This window comes from Scardinius erythrophthalmus, assembly GCF_964197995.2.
Source record: "Scardinius erythrophthalmus genome assembly, chromosome: 9".
Classification (NCBI taxonomy): domain Eukaryota; kingdom Metazoa; phylum Chordata; class Actinopteri; order Cypriniformes; family Leuciscidae; genus Scardinius; species Scardinius erythrophthalmus.
This window is the reverse complement of record NC_138229.1, coordinates 24799247-24819545: the sequence shown is the minus strand read 5'-3', so window position 1 is coordinate 24819545 and position 20299 is coordinate 24799247. Positions and strand designations below refer to the sequence as shown.

At 36.8% G+C, this 20299-nt stretch overlaps 2 protein-coding genes across 2 annotated transcripts in view; one reads left to right on the top strand and one right to left on the bottom strand.

Moving 5' to 3' along the window:
• The first annotated feature begins 926 nt into the window (after nucleotides 1–926).
• On the top strand, nucleotides 927–7491 carry tecrl2b (trans-2,3-enoyl-CoA reductase-like 2b). The gene is made up of 12 exons (XM_081374351.1): nucleotides 927–1200; nucleotides 1548–1599; nucleotides 1722–1766; nucleotides 2485–2588; nucleotides 2684–2799; nucleotides 3095–3200; nucleotides 3877–3949; nucleotides 4020–4063; nucleotides 5870–5927; nucleotides 6200–6288; nucleotides 6493–6538; nucleotides 7224–7491. The coding sequence occupies exons 1-12, from the start codon at nucleotides 1036–1038 to the stop codon at nucleotides 7349–7351; spliced, it is 1026 nt and encodes a 341-aa protein (XP_081230477.1). The 5' UTR covers nucleotides 927–1035; the 3' UTR covers nucleotides 7352–7491.
• A 200-nt stretch (nucleotides 7492–7691) lies between these two features.
• abca4b (ATP-binding cassette, sub-family A (ABC1), member 4b) overlaps nucleotides 7692–20299 on the bottom strand; it is a 51995-nt gene continuing 39387 nt past the window's right edge. The window contains exons 27-50 of the mRNA XM_081374350.1: nucleotides 20084–20138; nucleotides 19238–19395; nucleotides 18893–19017; nucleotides 18061–18159; nucleotides 16677–16869; nucleotides 16496–16590; nucleotides 16375–16407; nucleotides 15762–15867; nucleotides 15575–15649; nucleotides 15294–15463; nucleotides 13903–14080; nucleotides 13680–13795; nucleotides 13443–13590; nucleotides 13172–13295; nucleotides 12229–12358; nucleotides 11918–12038; nucleotides 11731–11793; nucleotides 11514–11620; nucleotides 11291–11432; nucleotides 10973–11107; nucleotides 10790–10893; nucleotides 10073–10165; nucleotides 9115–9364; nucleotides 7692–8864 (exon numbers count right to left, since the gene is read on the bottom strand). Coding sequence (XP_081230476.1) covers nucleotides 8736–8864; nucleotides 9115–9364; nucleotides 10073–10165; nucleotides 10790–10893; nucleotides 10973–11107; nucleotides 11291–11432; nucleotides 11514–11620; nucleotides 11731–11793; nucleotides 11918–12038; nucleotides 12229–12358; nucleotides 13172–13295; nucleotides 13443–13590; nucleotides 13680–13795; nucleotides 13903–14080; nucleotides 15294–15463; nucleotides 15575–15649; nucleotides 15762–15867; nucleotides 16375–16407; nucleotides 16496–16590; nucleotides 16677–16869; nucleotides 18061–18159; nucleotides 18893–19017; nucleotides 19238–19395; nucleotides 20084–20138 — 2949 coding nt within the window. The 3' untranslated portion in view covers nucleotides 7692–8735. The remainder of the gene's footprint in view (nucleotides 8865–9114; nucleotides 9365–10072; nucleotides 10166–10789; nucleotides 10894–10972; nucleotides 11108–11290; nucleotides 11433–11513; nucleotides 11621–11730; nucleotides 11794–11917; nucleotides 12039–12228; nucleotides 12359–13171; nucleotides 13296–13442; nucleotides 13591–13679; nucleotides 13796–13902; nucleotides 14081–15293; nucleotides 15464–15574; nucleotides 15650–15761; nucleotides 15868–16374; nucleotides 16408–16495; nucleotides 16591–16676; nucleotides 16870–18060; nucleotides 18160–18892; nucleotides 19018–19237; nucleotides 19396–20083; nucleotides 20139–20299) is intronic.

The window sequence follows — 20299 nt, the reverse complement described above, 5'->3', positions numbered from 1 at the left end:
TGAGGGTTAATAAAAACATATTTTATAAATATATATAAATTTAATAAACATTTTTATTAACTAACATTAACAAAGATTAATACATTCTGCAAAAATATGTTGTAATTGTTAGTTTGTTTGTTAACTAATGCATTAACTGGTGTCAACAAATAAAACCTTATTGTAAAGTGTTACCATTGTTATTGTTATCATATCATTGTGGCAGAAATAATTATTAGAAATGTAAGTGCAGACATTAATATTAATGTCTAATAATTCATATCAATTAAATAATAGTAATTATTTCAAATATATATTTAAAATGATTATTATTATTAATCAGGACCTACATTTTCATTTGATATGTAGAATAAGATAAGGGTTCCTGAGGATGACTCTGTTATGGTCTATCTCTGTGTGTGGTCTCATCTACTTTCACAGTGGGCTGATATCTCATCAGTGCTGTGCTTTACTTTTCTTCATTTAAAGCTGATAATCAAGGCTATATGTCAATGGAAGTCTGTATATGATTAGCTTGATGGGGGGTCGTCTCCCCTTACCAGAAGGATTAAACTCGAGCACTTGATGATATGATAGTTGGCAGTGTTATTGGAGTTCAGAGGTGCAGCGGGGCTGATGAATTGCCCCTCACCGTCAGAGACAAATTTAGACCAGCTTGCAGCTCCAAAACCAAGACGTGCCCCTCACATCTCTAAGCTGGCGTGCGTCCGTGCGCATATACCTACTGCATGAGAGACACATTTCTGCAGACGCACCTCACAAATACCAAGTAATGTAGGGCATGACAGACCAGCCCTGTTTTCTGGAAATATGAAGTCATGCATGATTGATAGCGCTAGAAATCTCAATATGTGGTAACCTGAGCAAAATTATGCAACTAAGTCAACATATACTCTTGCTGTGATACTCAACTGGATATGCCTGTGAGGTCATCATGAGCATGCCATCTCTTACCACGTGACTGTGAGGGTCCGATCGCTTCGGCATCAGTATACCAACCTCCAAAATCAGGGTTCACAACCCTCAGCAGGCATCATGGAATGTCTGGACTTAAGGGATCTCTTCACCGTAGCCCATTTTATAAAGACCAGGTGTGAACACGGCCTGAAAGCTGGTCCCACCAAGGATAAGAATTATGTCTTTTTTGAGGTGGAGATCCTGGACCCCAAGAGCAAGGCGCAACTCTGCTACCTGGATAAGGTGTGTGTGCTTGGCCACCTTAGTGTTTGCACTGAGCCGTGTTGGTTTAATATCATTCATGATATTATAGTAGCCTATTTATTTATTATTATTTTGAATTACTTTTTATAATGTCTAATTATTATTACTTTTTTATTTCAGCTTTAGTCGTTTTAGTACTTGCAGTACTGTAGTAGTTGCCAAAGCAAAATTTCTAATTTCCATTTAGTTTTTTTTTTCATCGAATTTATATTTTATTGTAAAAAACGTTTTTTTAATTGTTTTTGTTTTTGTTAACATCACTGGCATTGGGCCACAAATCATATTTGAGTAAAAAATGGCTCGTTTCAATTCTTGAACTTCCTCAGGTGGAGCCCAACGCCACCGTTGCAGAGATCAAGACATTGTTGCACAAAATTTGTAAGTGATTTTTGTTCTTAAACAGTCAAAGACTTAATTTGATATGCTTATTCAAGCTCGGAAGCTTACATATATATATGACCAAGCTGTTGTAAATTTTACAATTCTCGAAATCCCTGTAGATCCCAAGTTTTATCCATCAAGACAGGCACTGAAGCTGCATCCTGGTAAACTTACTTTTTTATTTCTTATTTAATATTTTCTATTCTGTTCTATTCTATTGGACATCCTGTGTATTCACCAGCATTTCTTTCAAAGCCAGTAGATGCATTGAACTTAACCAAACCTTCAAAGGAGATGGTAAAATAAAAAAGAGAGAGAATGAACAGCTCATACAGTAGTCAGATGCTTTTGCAATCATAGATCTGCAACAGCTGTGGCACATATGTGTGCGTCTGCAATTCTCCTGCCAGAATATCAGGCATCATTTCACACTGGAGAAGTGAGAGAGTGAGAAAATTGCAGCTTTCACAAAACTAAAGCTGTTCACACTGCATTATTTATGAAAATTTTGATTTTTTTCTTTTAGTGACATGTGAAGGCCAAGTATGGTAACCCATACTCGTAATTTGTCCTCTGCATTAACCCATCCAAGTGCACACACATTAGGAGTAGTGAGTACACACTGCAAACTATGGACACACACACCAATGGGGAGCCTTTTTCTTTTTTGCTGTGGCGCTCGGGGAGTGTTTGGTGCCTTGCTCAATCAGACATGCACCTCAGTCATTTCCTGCCGGAATTGAGAATTGAACATGCAACCTTCGGGTTACCAGTCTGACTCTCTAACCATTGGGCCAAAAAATGTTGTTTTTATAATATACATCTAAACTGAGGTGCATGTGTTTTAATATTTATGCTATGACTGACTTGATTGATTCTCAGAGGGAAAGGCCCTCAGTGATGATGATGTGCTGGAGGATCTACCAGTTGGCACGACTGCAACGATGTTCTTCCAGGACCTCGGCCCACAGTTAGGCTGGACTATGGTAAAGAAAGCAATCTGATGCATGCTTATTTAGACAATAGCAGTGCATACTGTGTGCATGCCAGTAATGGTGTTTTTGTTGGGGGCTGATTGTAGGTATTTCTGGCAGAGTGTCTTGGGCCTCTTTTCATTTACCTGCTCTTCTACTATCGGCTTCCATGCATCTACATGCCTGAGTATGACTACACCCAAAGTCCATTGAAAGTTGTCAAGTGAGTTCGAAGTGAAAAATCTTGTTCAGATGAGCTGAACTTGATGAATACTAATGAACAGAAAACTGATCACACTTAAATTTATTTTTTTGGTGTAACCGTATGTATTTAGGTTGGTTCAGTGGTGTTAAATAGTATTTTTGACTTTAGATGCTACCACATGAAGCACGTTTTTAAGTTTAAAAAAATGCAGCTCATGTAACTTTTTCTTTTAGTGTGAAATAAATCATGAATAATATATCGAACGTGTGGCAAACAGTTTGCAAGTGGTTTATATTTGATCCTGTTGATACAGGCTGGCTTGCTGGTGCCACTCTCTTCATTACATCAAGAGGCTTGTGGAAACTATTTTTATCCATCGCTTTTCTGACGGAACGTTACCCTTACGCACCATCATGCTAGTATGTTTATGTCTGTATTTTTTCATGTAATATATTCATGAATTATTAACCTTTTCTTTCTCTGTATTTAATATGCCCCTTGCTGTTGTTATGCACTTAAAAATAAGACAACATGCTTGCCAGAGTCGTATTGTCACAGTTGTTCCAGTCTTGGCACATTAGCTAATGTGTCTGAAGTGCTTATGACATTGGCATTAGTTCGGTGGTGTCAGTGAAGCATTGAGGAGCTTTTTGGGGGACATTTGGCTGCTTTCCACTAAGTGTTGTCTTGCTGGTTTAAATTATGCCCCTAAGTATCTTTCAACACAGTGGGGATACATATGGTTTGACCATATGGAAGAGTCGTTGAAAATATTGCCTGCACAAATGCTAACACTGCAAATGAGAAAGCTTAAATTAAGTAAAACATAGCTCAAGTATACATTTAAGGTTTCCCTTTAACATTAAAGGTATAGCGGAGGATCTTTCCAAATTTTAGATAAGACCCGCCCTCTCCACTTTTTGAAAAGTTTGATTGATTCACCAGAATGATTGACAATTAGGAGGACCAATAGTATAGGTTACCCACCAGGAAGTAAAACATCCTCCGCTATACCTTTAACTCTGGTATTATTCTTTGAGCAGTTACTTTGTGTTATGTGATCCTCACACAAAATGTATAATGTCGTTTCTTTAGCTCTGTCTGTACTACTGGGGATTTGCATCATGGCAGGCATATTATATCAATCATCCGCTCTACACACCACCAAGTAAGTGCTCATTATGTCACACATTAGATTAGTTTGTGTCCCTCATAATAACTCCTAATTGTCTCTCTAGGCTATGGGAGACTTCAAATCTACTCTGCACTGGCAATGTTTTTGGTATGTCAAAATCTCTCTATTAATTCAAGTCAAATATTTAAAGCAATTTTATGTAACTTCTTTGATTTAATTTTTTTTTTTTTTAATAATGAGAGAGTGCAAAAGGTCATCTTTTCCAAATCATGCCTTTATCCAAGTTTGATAAACATATTATAATGATTAATATTTTAGAGCTGTCAGGACTCATTTCGTCGGAAATTGCATGCTGTACATAAGTAATTCACTTGTGCAAGTCATGTCATGTGCTTTGTAAAATGATTCACATAAAAACGCCATGAGCCTGCTGGTCAGAGAAAACTCAAAACATGCATACAAAGCCCAAGCATGTATACAAACACCTTTTACAAACCAATTGCAAATACTGAAAGTGTAATCTATGCTAAAAGCTTAACAAATCATCTAATACCATTGAATATGAAGTGTCTGTACAATATTTGTTAGTTATTATTATTTATATTTGTAGGGCTTTTTTTGTTTGTTTTATAGAGAGCTTGGTTAATCTGGCCAAAAATAAACTTTTAACTACAACTCTTCCTTTTCATTATACAAATGTGTTTCTAGAAATGTCTACAAATTTATAAAACTGATCTGAGATCAGCTAAAAAACCTCTCAGGTTAGGACTGTAACCTGGATTCCCTGAGTAGGGAACAAGACACTCCATCAGGTTGTTTACGCACATGGTTTCTTAGAAAAGGCCTAAGATCTCTCGCTCCCCTCAGGAATCGAGACACCAACGGATGCCTCCCCAGGGATGCTCCATTAATGGGTATGTGGCTAGCAGAAATGGCCGGCACATACACCTTAATTGCAGATGGAGTCAACCCAACAGAAAAGTAGTCTTGCAGGAACTCAAGCAGTGAACCAAGAGGGCAGTTAACCGGGTCCAGGGTCCATGCTCTCTGCACCACAAGGAAAGTAGCCTTCACTTGAGACGTACAGTGGAGAGAGACCTAATGCTTAGGATGGTCTCAATAACCTCAGTTGAAAGATCAACACCTAGAGTTGATCCCCTCCATATTTTGGTCGGGGGTGATAAATTGTTCCCCCTGCCTGAGACAGAATATCCCTTCGGACAGAAACCTCTCATGGAGAGCTGTCCAGTAGAGATATGAGTTCTGAAAACTAAACTCAGGCCGGCCAAAATGGGGCTATGAGTAATAGGCAAACCCGCACTGGCGTCATGTCTGTACCATGGCATCCAACCCCAAGGGTACTGACAGTGTTAGAGAGAACCAGAGCATTCACTTAGACAAGCAAACAATAAATAAGACAAAAGATTTCGCTTCAAATGACTACCAGCAGCCAATTGCGTGATTTCACATGTGCTTCAGAGACCGGTAACATGGGAGCATTCCCATAGCATCATTAAAAATGACTCAGTATTGAGTTCCCTCGAAAGGGAACCAGATACAGTAGACAATGGTTAATTGGTTAACAGTGATCTTCACCCCCTAGGGGGAAATATTTTGAAATGGTTATGCTGTAACAAAGCCTCATTTGATTAAATCATGTGACAGTGGCAGTTTGATACACAATCCGAATCACTGATTTGAGATAAATTGTTCACAAAGATTTTGAAGCTTCACAAAGCAGCGTTTCGAAAGTGCCCTTCACTAGCGAAAAGTATCTCCAGCTGTGCGTACTGTGAAACTGAAAGAAAAATTGTAAACTTCAACACAGCAAACCTCTGGGGAATCACTGGTTGTAAAAACAAAGAAACTGTTATTTATGCACTTTTATTTTTTTTGTATGTTACATAGTAGCTTTTTTCTCCATCAACTCTTTGTCTGTTCATTTTTATTCAGGTCTGTGAGTTTGGCAATCTCTCAGTTCATCTGATTCTGAATCGAATCAGCTGTAATGGTGAGCCCTAATAAAGATTCATCTCTTTAGTTGAGTGGGCGTAATCATGACCAATCAAGACAGACAGTTAAACCCAGTGATTGTGATTAATTACCATTTCTTTCTTCCATTTCATAAAGAAATCTGTGGGTGTATGCTGTAAAATTATATCTCATTAATACCTGCTTCAGAGACTCGACATTCTCCTGAATGGGTTTAGTTTCTTGAATATTATCCAGTTATATATAGTTTTCATTAACTCATAACCTTATGATCTTCTCACACATCGACAGGGTCCAGGCCTACAGAGATTCCTTATCCCACAAAGAATCCATTCACTTGGCTGTTTTTCTTCGTGTCCTGCCCAAACTACACATATGAGGTTTGTCATGTGTATACAAAGTAAGCTTTTTGCATGTCAAAAAAGCAGTAAATGAGACATTTGGAACATCTGAGGTTGTGTCCACACCTGTAGAGAGCAGATACATCACAGATACAGTGTGTGAAATGTTTCTGGTTAAAGTATCCTTGTGGAAATATTGTTTTGTGCAGTGATGCAAAATTTGAAACCTGAATTTATTTCCAGGTGGGATCATGGATCAGCTTCACAGTCATGACACAGTGTGTTCCAGGTACACAGTGTTACAAACCAACTGCAGAGAGTCCAAATGTCTGAGAACACCAAAAAATGCAAAAAATCTAATCGAAACTTTTTTTTTTTTACGCAACAATCTTTCAATTTTTTTAAATAGTTATGCTGATTATATGGTCAAAAGTGAAGTATCAGCCAGCATTACCAGGCTGCATTTATGTGATCAAAAATACAGTAATAACAGTAATTCCTGTGATGGCAAACCTGTATTTTCAGCATCATTACTCCAGTCTTCAGTGTCACATGATCCTTCAGAAATCATTCTAATATGATTATTTGGTACTCAATTATTAATAATGGTCCTCCTTAATATTATCAATGTTGAAAATTATCTTTTTTTGCTGCTCAATATTTTTTGTAGAAACCGTTATACATCTTTTTCAGGATTCTTTGATGAATAGAAAGTTTAATAAATAGCATCTATTTCAAATTAAAATATTTTGTAACATACATATCTTTACTGTCACTTTTGATCAATTGAATGCATTCTTGCCAAATAAAATATTAATCTCTTTAGATAGATAGATAGATAGATAGATAGATAGATAGATAGATAGATAGATAGATAGATAGATAGATAGATAGACTTCTCTGTATATAAATGATGTGTATATATTTTGCTGCACCTGCCTGATAAGAACCATGAATCCTTCATATTTCTGCAGTTGGAGTTTTCGCATTTTTGGGGTTTATTCAGATGACTATATGGGCTCGGGCAAAGCATAAAACCTACGCCCAGCAATTCGAAGATTATCCTGATCTGAGAACAGCCATCATTCCACTCTTCTTCTAGATCTGTTGGATAAAGGATGAATCTACAAGCACTTTTGTCATTGGACTCTTCATCAAACATCAGAAAAATAAGTATTTTTTTCTGTCAGACCTATTATTTTTTTTTGACAATTATGTACTCTCCAAAGTATTAAATGGCGATTAATTACTAGTAATTGCATTTATTATAAAGAGGCTTACTGAGCATAGACTGAGGTTATACTTCAAAGTCAAGGAAGATATACTGACAGTGACTAATCCTTATGTGCAGGAGGCGTATGTATCACAAACTTAAACATTTGCTTGACATCAAAGAGTAAGTTGAGTCTCGACTGAAGGTCTTCAGACCATCAAGCAGAAAACATGGTGTACAGTGTGATCCTGTTTTATTGTTGATTATTCATTTTTGTATTCCATTAAAACATTTTTGCAGAACGTATCAGAAGTGTTTTTGTAGTACAGAAAATGTTACTGAATATTTTTATTTCTCAGAAATAAGTGATTGTCAGTTTTCAAGTGTCAGTATTTTCAAGATATGGTAAAACAACAATCTTACAGAATGGTTTTTATTGTTAATGAAAACCATCTGTTGAATTATTGCATATTAAAACTATATTGTATACTGATGAATACAATTGAAACTCTCTATTCTTCAAAACAGACACATTTACTCACTGATTTTCACGGTTTTCAGGGTTTGGCTGTTGGTAGATACCATAAGTGTGTATTCACTGCATAAAAAAACTCAAACCAAATAAAGAGTTTCAGAGAGAGTGCCAGCCAGCTGACCCCTAGAAAGAGTAACAATAAAAAGTCACTTTTTCGAAATGCTGCAAATCTGCATACGTTTCAGGTTCTGATTACAGATTTCAAATTTATTTAAGCTTATACTGTTGGTTTAACCAGTACAAAATCAACGCATTATCAAAGTTATATTAGAATGAAGCATTTTGGTGAGTGCGTACACAGGCACTGCTGTAGCAGATGCTCTTTCATTCAGCATTTGAAAGATTTGTACAACAAAGAAAAATTGCAACACTAATATTTACAGATGTATAAATATAATGAACATTTCAGATTGTATGGGAACCTAAAGTAAGTTTAGTGTCCAACAACTGAAAAGTATTTTCAAGAGTTTTATACATCTGCTTCGCCTGACCTGCATCAATACATCCGCATTACTGTATCAATGAAGGTTTCCTTTCATTGGGTGGAGATTGACCTTTGGCTCAAAGTGCTGTGGACTAAGGGCAGATGTTCAAACATTTTAAATATAATAAAAAAATCTGTCATTTTTTTAACTTAATATAGATGCAGTTGGTTTTGTGTATAAATACATATATAAAAGGCTTTAGGGAACTTTAGAAACACTTAATCACTGTCCCTTTGAAGCATCTGAGTTCATTCTATCTGTTTTTTGACGTTACTCTTTGTAGTGGCGAGATCTTTTTCTCTCGTCTTGATCCTGATGCTCTGAGATGAGGTGGGACAGTATCTTCCTCTCCTGACTGCTGCTTGGCAAAACTCACAAACACCTGTAAGGCAGTGAAACAGATGAGCTGTTAGATCGAATTAGCTGAGCAAATCGAATTCAATCTCTGAATGGGAATTTCAACCAATAATTCATTTCTAATGAAAAGTCCCTAAAGCACAGCATGTCAGTTTTACAGAATCAAGCCATTTTTCTTGTCTGCGGTGAAAGTGAAATGCTAAAATAATGCTGTGGGCAGCTGGTATAGACTGACATGAAAGAGATTTGTCGCTTGATGCTTTATCAAATCGCACCTGGTCTAATGTGGTCTGAGACACAGAGTAGTCCTCAATGTTCAGTCTCTCTTTGTTGGTCAGCACCAGCTGGAAGATTCGTGCCAGTGAAGCGGTGGCGATTTCATATTGTAAAGTGTTGTAGTGTTTCTCTCGCTGTATACATCCCGGGAAGCTGCTGTCCATGAAGGACTCGGCCGGGCCCAGGTCAGGAGTGAGGCCTGCTTTTGCAGCTTTGATCTTCATCGTGACTACATAACCACCTCCAAACCTGTCCACAAGTACAATCAATACACACAATGCATATAAAATCAAGTATGCATATCAGCATTAAAAGTTGAACATTTAAAGGGGACCTATTATGCCCTTTTACAAATTCCTGATTTAGTTTTTGGGGTCTCCTAGAATAGGATTTCATGCTTGAATGTTCAAAAAAACACCTTATTGTTCATATATTTAACATCATTGCAGCACCTCTCTTACCAGTCTGTAACGTTCTATTTAGTTACGGTCTCTGTGAAGCCCCTTGTTCCGAAAAGCGCAATGTGCTCCGATTGGTCGGCTAGCCAGTGTTGTGATTGGTCAACTGCTTCTAGTGTGTTTTTGAAATGTCACGCCCCTCACCATAACCTTGAGTTTTAACACACTACTAATGCAACTCAACCAGGCCTCGCCCCCTTTTTTTGAGTATGCCTTGGGTGGGAATTATTTACACAATTGTGAAGTGTACATTCCCGGAAGTTTCAGCAGTTCAGAAACTGCTTACGGATATAGAGAATAACTCCCTGTGGACTTTGTGCTTTGTAACTTTGCAGACTTTTTTCATGCAAAATTGCCCACTAAAGGAGGTTGAAAATGTAAAAAAGCATAATAGGACTCATTTAACACTGGAAAACCATTTAAGCTGATTTGGGGTAATATGGACATGGCATCCTTGAGGTTTTTTTTTTTTTTAAACGTTCCAAAATAACATACTCACTTGTATTTCAGATGCTGGATTGTGCCCAGACATTTAAATGTCCCATTGACCATGATGGCCAAACGAGTACAAAGAGCTTCACACTCTTCCATACTGTAAATGCAAACAAACAAACAAATAATGTAAAAATATTTTAATTTTGTTTGAATAATTGATTAATACATTAAAATAATATTTGGACACTTAGTTATTTTATTTTTTTTCAAATAGATTTTTATTATATATATTTTGTATAAATATATTAATTATAAGTATTTATTTAAAGAAACACTTCACTAAAGCATGTCACTAAAAAAACTATGCATGTGATTGATTGAAGTACCTCTGAGATTGTAAATATATATTTCAATAATTTAACAACACATTTGTATGTTCACTGTTCTCTGATGTTGGTTAATGGTAACATGACATGAATATCTTTTTCAGTATATATATATATATATATATATATATATATATATATATATATATATATATATATATATATAGCTGCATGGCAATGACAAAAAATTATACTGTGATATTCTACGATTTGAACTGTGATGTGACATTTCATTTCACATTAAATATCTCATATTGCTACTGATTTACTTTCAACATGGTATAAGCTATTAAATGAACAATGATGCTCTTCACTCTGAAACACAGTGCGACTGACTGTATACTTCATTAATTATTCAATTACATCCTGTTTGGGAAACCCTGACAAATACTTGCCTGTGTGACGTCAAAACGACTGCCCTCCCATCACGGATGATACTCAGAATGGCGGTCCACAGGAACCGACGGGAGTGAGGGTCCATTCCTGTGGTGGGCTCATCCTACACACATTTACAGGGTTACATTACACCAGTGTTTTGTTTTGCGCAATGACACTGGGAATGCTTAGGAAAAACATACCAGGAGCACTAAAGGAGGACAGCCAATCATAGCGATAGCAGTAGACAGCTTCCTCTTGTTGCCCCCGCTGTAGGTACCAGCACAGTTTCCGGCATATTCAGACAGACCCAGCTTCTGAACGCCCCATTCTGCCACCTACAGAAAACATACAGTCATACATGATGATTGTATCAGAATGCTTTAAGAATTTCAGCCAACAAAGCCTAACATGTGTCCAGTGAAATGTGGAAACTTTCACTCAAGTATGTGTTCAAGTGTCATGTACTATGTTTTTGTCCTGGTGTGTGTCATGTGATCTGTAAGGGGTGGGAGTCTCACTCTGCTAATCTCAGATTCAGGGATCCCACGGAGGCGAGCGTACAGGTACAGGTGCTCCCTCCCCGTCAGCAGTTCATCTATGGCATCAAACTGAGGACAGTAGCCCATGTTCTGGTGCACATCCAGTATGTTGGTAAGAATGCTGAAGAAAAGCAGTTCATGATTAGCGTTTACATCCAATGTAAGTTCACAACTTAGTGGCTCTTTATAATTTGTACATTACCTGTATCCAGCTACTGACGCCTCGCCTGATGTCACATCTGTGTCTCCGGTTAGCATTTTAAAGGTTGTGGTTTTACCTGCACCGTTTACACCAAGAAGCCCAAAGCACTGCACGAAAAATTTAAGTTGAGTATCATTGTTCAGTCGTTCATTTCAATTGAAAGAGCAGCAGTATGGTTCATATTCTCAAATCTAATCATATTTTTTTTCAGTGATACCTCCCCTGCTGGAACTCCTACACAGATTCTGTCCGTTGCTGGTCGTTTTCTGCGCCTGTATGTCTAAGATTAGACCGCACATTTCAGCATGGCAATAACGGCCCTTCAAAACACTACAAATTCAACACTGACATTGTTTACAAAAAATTATAAAAAAATGGAAGCTTTTTGTCTCATGGTCACTTACTTTTGACAAGTCTCGAACTAGAAGGATGTCATTCTTGTTCCCTCCTTTGTAAATGCGCTCTCTCTCCTGAGCTACATCATCATCTTCATCTTTAACAGGACTCTTCGCATAGTCTGTCACCCTGCACATTTCACCGACACAAACAATAGTTACCATCATCTGCTGTTCTAGGGTTTTTTCCTAACAGCTACAGTAAACACAAAATATTAAAAAGATCCAATTTTAAAGCTAACTTTTCTTTTAATTTTTATTTGGCAGTTGTATAGTAAAAGTCTGTACTGAGCAGAATCGTTTTGTCTTTTTGCCCTCACCAGTGATCAAGGAAAAAATTGTACTGGATGAGCAGGTTTAAGATGAAATACACGAAACCCTCCACAGCCATACAGACGAGATTCTTCCCCACAAAGTTCCATCTGAACGGATCCATGGAATACTCCTCCCCTGTGCCAAGATATAGTTTATAGTAAGGAAAGTGGCTTTTTTTTTTTTTTTTTTTTTAGGGGGTGCCAGTAGCAGATCTGGCTCATTTGTTACAATAGATGAGATAAAACATGACAAAAGAAACTACTTAGTAGTTCATTGTATTAGCAGTGTTAGTATTATTAATATATACACTGCTGTTTACAAGGGAGTCAGTAAGATTTTTGTTTTTGAGAAAGAAATGAATTCCTTAATTCTGAAAGGATACATTTATGGGTTTTTTGAAAAAATGTAAAAGTCTACAATTAAAAAAAATGCTATTCTTTTGAACTTTTAATTTGTTAAAAATATATAAATCCTTCACACTACTTGAGTTTGCAAAATCACACAAATATTTTAGTGAGCAACGTTTCGGTCAATCGACCTTCCTCAGGCTTACAAAAAAATACAAAAGTCCAAGCACATTTGAGAACACATAATTTAGAGTGTGTAAAAACAGCTAAAACTGGCACGCCACCAATTACAACTTTTTATCTATCAAAGAATCTTGAAAAAAAATGATCACTGTTTTCACAAAAATATTAAGCAGCACAACTGTTTTAAAAAAATATACTATTTAGTGGAGTGAAGGAATGTTTTCAGCATTTTACCTACATAACTTTTACCTACAAACATGATTATTTTTAGAAATTTCGTTCAAATCAAGTTGGGTCAAAAATCTGAGGGGAAACGTACTGTCAGTTTAAACAGACATTAAAAGGCTTCATTTGAGGTGGCAGATTTTACACAACAATTGATCAAACATTAATAGTTCTTGCTAATAGAAGACCATACCAAATCTGGCGTAGACATCAGTCACGGCCTGGTTCATGGCCATATCTATGAGACCTCGGCCGAGACAGAAGTGAGGGAAGACCAGTAACACCTTCTTCAACACCTCATTAAACATTATTAGAGACTGTAGGGTTTGTGAAAAAAAAACACAAGTAATTACTTCAAAATCTGAAACCAGTAAACATGGATTCTTAAGCAAACATTTTCATTTTACTTTAATGTACATTTTTCATTTGTTTTAAAAAACAAACAACAAAAAATGTAATTTTACCCTGTTGTTTTCAAAGAGCTCTAGGATGAAGGTGATGGCACTACTGTTGATACCAATGAAAAGGTTGATGCAGGAGAGGGACACGTATGCCGTGCTGGGGACATTGAACATGTAGGACATGGGGTACATCATGGGCGTCACTGACCACCTGCATAGTGAAGAGTGGAAGAAAAATCACTGTTGTGCTTAGCTGATTTTCTTTAAGTCAATGGCAGAATACATAAGCCGCTGACTGACCCATAGAGACAAAGCAGAGCGACCAGTGCTGGCAGATTTGTGGGTGATGTGTAGCACCTCTTATCAAAACCCACGAAAATGGCCACAACCATCACTGTGCTGAGGGAGTAGTTCATCTGGCACAAACAAACACATGGGATATGAGCTCAAACATTTCACAATGACTAATGATTGACATTTTACAGAACTGTCCTTGTTAACACACAACGCTGATAAATCTCACCATGTCCCAGAAAAAGTTGGCGATCCAGTAGACCACAGGGCTGACTCCACTAACAAACTGCAGATGTTTGGCCTTGGTGACACGTTCCTGAATGAGGTAGAGGATGAAGCTGGCCGGGACGAAGGACATGGCAAAGATGACGCAGATGGCCACCACTGCATCCACTGATGTGGCGAGACTGTCCGAAAGGAAAAACAGCCTTTTACTACACAAAAGTACACTACACTTTTTACAGTAGAGTCATACAGTTAAATTTTTGCATGTAAATACTTGAAATGATGTGTATCAGATGTCTGTGTTTCTGATTTCATGACACTACCGCTCAAGATTCAAGGATAAATTAAATTGATCAAAAGGGACAGTAAAAATATTTATAATGTTAGAAAAAAAATCAAATGCTGTTCTTTCTATTCATAGAGGAATGCTGGAAAAAATGTAGCAGTTTCCACAAAAATAATTAAGCAGCACAACATTTTTAACATTCATAATAATAATAATAATTGTTTCTTGAGCAGCAAATATTATAATGATTTCTGAAGGATCATGTGACACTGAAGACTGGAGTAATTATGCTGAAAATTCAACTTTGAATCACAGGAATAAATCACATTTTAAAATAGAAAGATATTTTATATTGTAAAACATTCCACGAAACTATTGTTTACTGTATTTTTAATTTAAAAAAATGCAGTCTTGGCGAGAATATGAGACTTCTTTCAAAATCATTAAAGTGTACCAAGTCCAACCCCAAACTTTTGAACGGTACTGTATATCACTCACACATCACTATTAACTGAACGTCAGATTCTTCACATAAAGTTTAAAGTCCCCCCGTAGTAAATAATTGTATCCCTTAAAACTCATCTTTGATCACCAAAACTACATATTTAAACGTTTTTCCTTGAAAAAAAAATTTCTTCATGCCTTAAAATTGCTTGAATGTAACTCTACACCCATGCCTCATTTAGTATACATGGTTTTATGAATATCCAAATTAGCCCAGCCTCCACTCACACCAGCTCAGAGATCCACTGGTTGACAATCACATGTTGATGTGATTGATTGGTTACAAGGTAGTTTGTGACGTCAAAAACAACAGTAATACGTAATAACGTTCTTGAGACTGTCTTTGGTTCACTGCAGTTTTAAGGAGAAAATACTCAGCAATGGTGCTGACTTATGAATTTGAACAAGGTTTGTCTTAAAGCATAATAAAAACACCACATGTACATATAAACAACATTAAAAACCCCATTTTAAGATTTTTTTAAGATTAAAATCTATTGTTTTAGTAAAAACACAACAGTTTGGACCCCATTTACACCTGTATTTAGTGCTGAGCATCCAAGACAGATGATGTAAACATTTCAAATGTGACATCTGACACTCACACAGTGACTTCTGAGAGCTGCTCTTTGGTGAGGTTGAGCGGGTGGTTGATGGCAGTAATGCCGTATTCTGAAGGGTTGGCGTGAGGCGGCAGGTAAGCACGGAGAATGGCGTTGTTTGCTATGTTCATGAAGGAGACCATGGCGTGCCAGCCTTTGTTATTATACCACACCTGTGACAAGTTAGGAAACCAGGAGAAAAATAAAGTCAGTAGAAAAATGTCCTTGACAAGGAAAGTTTACATTTTGGGACATTGTACTGTTAAATATGGGGTTTAGCTTACCTTAACATTGTACTCACTCTCCATGTAGTGCAAAAAAGTTCCGAATTCGTTCATGGCTGACTTTGAATATGGGCCCTAAGGAGAAGAAATCATTCAACAGTGTATATGTTGTGTGAGCAGAATAGAGAGTAATATATTTAAATGCCTCTCATCAAAATCTTATGGGTAGAAAAACACAATATCATACCCCTGTAATATTCATTATCCGTCCAAGCTGGGAAAGAATATCCTGGATCTCCTCAGGATCCACATCGAGGATCGGTAGTTGTCCACCAACAGAGAGTCCACCGTACCTGTGAAAGAATGGGTTTAATCGAGCACTAATTTATGTTGTATAACATGTCCATTCATTTTCATTATCAATATTTAAGACATTTTACAGTTTAACAAAATGTATGAGGGAAATTGTCTAATTTGGTTCTGTGACTGGTCACCCATTTTAAGCTGCTTCTACCAGACAAATTAAAAAGTAAAAATTGCCATTTAAAAAAATCAATGCATAATAATTACAAAATAATTAGCAAAATGGTGCTTAAAAGCATTTTTATAATATTTTATAATATTATAAATTAATTAATTAATAAATAATTAATGTCACACTGAAGGACGTCATCTTCTCAAACATTTTTTTTAAGTCCCTAGCTTATGTTTTTGGCCTAAATGAAGTCAAATCTTGAGGCATTCAGCAGAAAGAAATCTTTGATTATGATGTGTGGGTTTTTGGACAACTGTTTGATTGTTTTATATTGGCAACCACATCAAACATCCATACAACTAAATAAAAAAGACAGAAACTTTACCTTTGTTCATTCACCCAATATTTGCTCTTCAAGCTGCATATAAGGAAAACAGCAGACATTACACAAATTAAAATGAATACTAACACTACTAGCACACTGAAGTTTTTTTAGAACAGCTCACCTGGTCTTGATGAGCTTGGGGTAAGTCTTCACTAAGTAATCAGAGATGTTTTTGTTTGTCATATCAAGCAAAATATCCCCTGTTGGCTCTTTTCTCTACATGAGATAAAACAAAAAAACAACATCACTAAACTCATAATCTATAATTATGATAAAGTATTTCAGTTCCATGTGATCCTGACCTGTCGTGGTGGGAGTCCTCCAGCTCCAGCCGCACAGAACGGCAGCATGGTGAGCTTTGTATCAGTGCTGCACTCACAGGAAGGGGAAGGGTTTCTTGTATTCCACTCGGGACTCAATAAGATGTTCGTGACCTCAGGAGACACTGGAGGAACTTCCCAATCAGAGGATGTGTTTAAACAGGTAAAGAGGTTCCTGTGAGCACATATTCACATGATATAATATAATATAATATAATATAATATAATATAATATAATATAATATAATATAATATAATATAATATAATATAATATAATATAATATAATATAATATAATATAATACTATTCTAAGTATAACTGTATAATTATTGCAAAATAGTATTATTTTAATAACCTAATTCTTCAGAAATCATTCTAAAATGCTGAATTGCTGCTCAAGAAACATTTATTATTATTATTATCAATGTTGAAAACAGCTAACAGCTCCTTAATATTTTTGTGGAAACTGTTAAAAGAAAAAAGTAAAAAAGAACCGTATTTATTTACAATAGATTTTTTTTAATAACATTATAAATGTATTTATTGGTACTTCAATCAATTTAACCAAAATTCAATCGTCTCTGCTGAACAAAAGTGTTACAAAAATAAACAATCTTACTGACCCCAAACTTTTCAATTGAATTTGGTAATTAATCAATTCACTTAAAATGATATTGAATCGTGGCACAGATGCATAGCCCTGAAATGTTTATACATTATTATTATATATCTATGGAGAAAACTCACGCTCTGAAGATTTTGTCACACTCCATTCAAAGATTATATTTCTGGCATGACAACTCTAGGAGTGTTTGGCATGGTAATGGATATGACAATGTTGATATGTTTGGTCTTGGCGGAATAGATCTGCTATGCTTCTACTGTTAGTGCTGTTGCAGTTGATAATTGTTGCTGCTGCTGCAGAGCAAGCATGGGACTGTTGTGTGCAAGTAAGTCATGCTGCTGCTGTGCAATATAGCATACATGAATTACCCTTTCGTAGCAGATCTATACAGGTGGAGCTGGGGAAGATGGAGGGTTTCTGAAAGAGCACTGCAACTGCTACAACAAATGCTGACCAAGTATTTGAAAGTTGAGCAGAAAGCTCATTGCTACTGATAGAGCAGGAAACAATCAGCTGTGCCCTATAGAGAATGATGTGATTGCAGGCAGATTGAGTTAAGGATTTATCAGCCTGCACCATCTAGAGTTTCATGACAGAACTCCGTATTTATTGAAGTAATCACATAAATCAGAATCGCATAAATCAGAACTGGATAGGTGTGCATGAGTCAATCTCAAAATAATTAAAGTATGCTCATAGTGTAGTTTCAAAACCCCTTCAGACCAAACTTAAAAACTCACTCCAAGGGCTGATTTGCCATACAGCGTGTTCCCATGCCAGGGTCCTTCAGCAACGTCTGCATGAAGTGCTTCATTTTTGGATGCGATGGCTGCTCATTACTGAGATACAGAAGACAGGTGAGAAATTCATCTCCCATGAAAACATACAAATTACTTCATAAACAGATTCTTAGGGCGTTTTCACACCTGGCTAATTTGGAGCGTTTGTTTTGGAACCTGGTGCATTTTCTCCCTTAGTTCGGTTCATTTAAGCATGTGAAAACGGCAATCGCGCTCCGATCCGGACCAAAATAATCTGTCCGGGATCGCATCAACAAGGTGGTCTTAGCCCAATTGCAACAACTGAGGAGCTGTTCGCTTGTAGTGAGAAAGCAATCCGACCCGACGAACCAGGCTGTATCACAATATATGATGGGTAATTACGTACGTTGCATGAAAAGCAGCAGTGTGTGTTTTGCTAATGCCTCTCAAAAAGAATCGCAGGTTAACCTGGAGCAAAGACGAAGTGAAATGCCTTATTAAAATTTGGTCGAATAAAAACATTTCAGAACAACTGTCAAAAATGCATAAAAATACAAACAAAGCCTTGCTAAAATGATAAAGCAATATATAATGACCGCTATGAGATGAATCCTGGAACATAAACAGGTGCGCGCGGACCAATGAGAGGAGACTTTACTCACACTTGACTCATATTAACTAATTTTTGTCCATTTGGAAATGTTGCCTTGTGAAAGCGAACTGAACCAAGAAGAAATCACAACATCGTAACAATTTTAACCCTTGCCTACCGGTGTGAAAACGCACTTAGACTCTAAACAGCTGATCTCACCTGATGAAGGTCAACTGTGGTCCGTACATCCATGGAGTGAGGGTCAGACTGGGATACTCTCCAAATGGTGGGACAATCATAGTGAAGACCAAAGCAATAAGGACAAAACTGGATGGCAAAACAATCTAAAAAAAAGCAAGATGTAAAGAAAACCTCTGCTTGTTGTCTATTCTAGAAAAAACACATGGCATCAAATAAGTGGCCAGAATATTTTTCAGAAATTGTACTTTTGTGTTCAATGGAAGAAAGAAAGTAAGAGGTTTGGAACGGATCACAGAATGATCCTTTTTGGGTGAAATTTCCTAATTTTCATAACACTGTGTCCACATGCAAACTTCACCTTACCTGTGCAAGGAAATCTTTGTGGCTGCGTGTGGCATGGTGAAATCTCTTGACCAGAAGAGCGTGGAACTGCTTGAGTACCAGGCTAAAGCCTTTAACCTGCTTGGAGGCTCTACCACCACTGTTGTCAGACTCTACTGGGTTCCCCACACCATTTGTATCTGTAAACCAGACCAGATACAGGCATAATCTAATTAGACCTGCTGTATAAACTGTGTAGCTGCTCAACAACATTCTGTTTTGGCTGCTGGTTTGTCCTCACCTGGCTAATTAACCATAGACAACTGACCAGCTCAAACCTCTAAACCAGCAAGACCACATTAGTTGCTTTAACAAGCAAGACCCCATATGTTTTCTAGCTTAACCAAGAACCATTTTCGGGCAATCAATCAGCATGATTGACTGGTTCGCCAGCTAGACCAGCACTAATCAGCACAAACCAGCATGGAGCAGCATGGAAATGCGTATTGGTCTAAGATGATCTGATGTCTGCCAAGAGCTACTGTATCTCAAGAAGCTTTATCTCTACACTAAGCATAGCACCTCAGTCAACCCCTTCATATCACCCTGTTAGCTTTTTAGCATGAGCGCTAAGCACAGCTGAGATCTGGGATCTCGATTCACCTTCAACATTGTTCGTAGTCTCTCTGTCTCTCAAGAGACTATTTTTCCTCTGTTGTAGCATCCATTGCTCTGAGGGGGTAGTTTGACACAGTCAAACACAGCAGGGATTTAAAAGACAATCATAAACTATTCCATGGTTTATGGAAAGTACAGGACTTGAATTAACTTAATGATATATATTATAGGTATTATGGCTGTTGATATAAGTAATATGAGGATATTTACCTGGTGTGACAGAGCTGTTGGCTGCCTCTCCATCTGCTGTAACTTTCAGAAAGATCTAAATATATACAACACAGTGTCTTAAATCATAAGTGAGGACACACTTATCTATATATTTTGCACAGTAACAACCAGTGTTGTTTTAGTATTATATATATATATATATATATATATATGATTTTAGTATTATATATATATATATATATATATATATATATA

Coding starts and splice junctions, on each gene's coding strand:
- tecrl2b (XM_081374351.1), top strand. CDS start 1,036: ATGGAATGTCTGGACTTAAGGGATCTCTTCACCGTAGCCCATTTTATA. Junction 2,589..2,683: donor CACAGTTAGGCTGGACTATG/GTAAAGAAAGCA, acceptor GGCTGATTGTAG/GTATTTCTGGCAGAGTGTCT. Junction 2,800..3,094: donor AGTCCATTGAAAGTTGTCAA/GTGAGTTCGAAG, acceptor CTGTTGATACAG/GCTGGCTTGCTGGTGCCACT.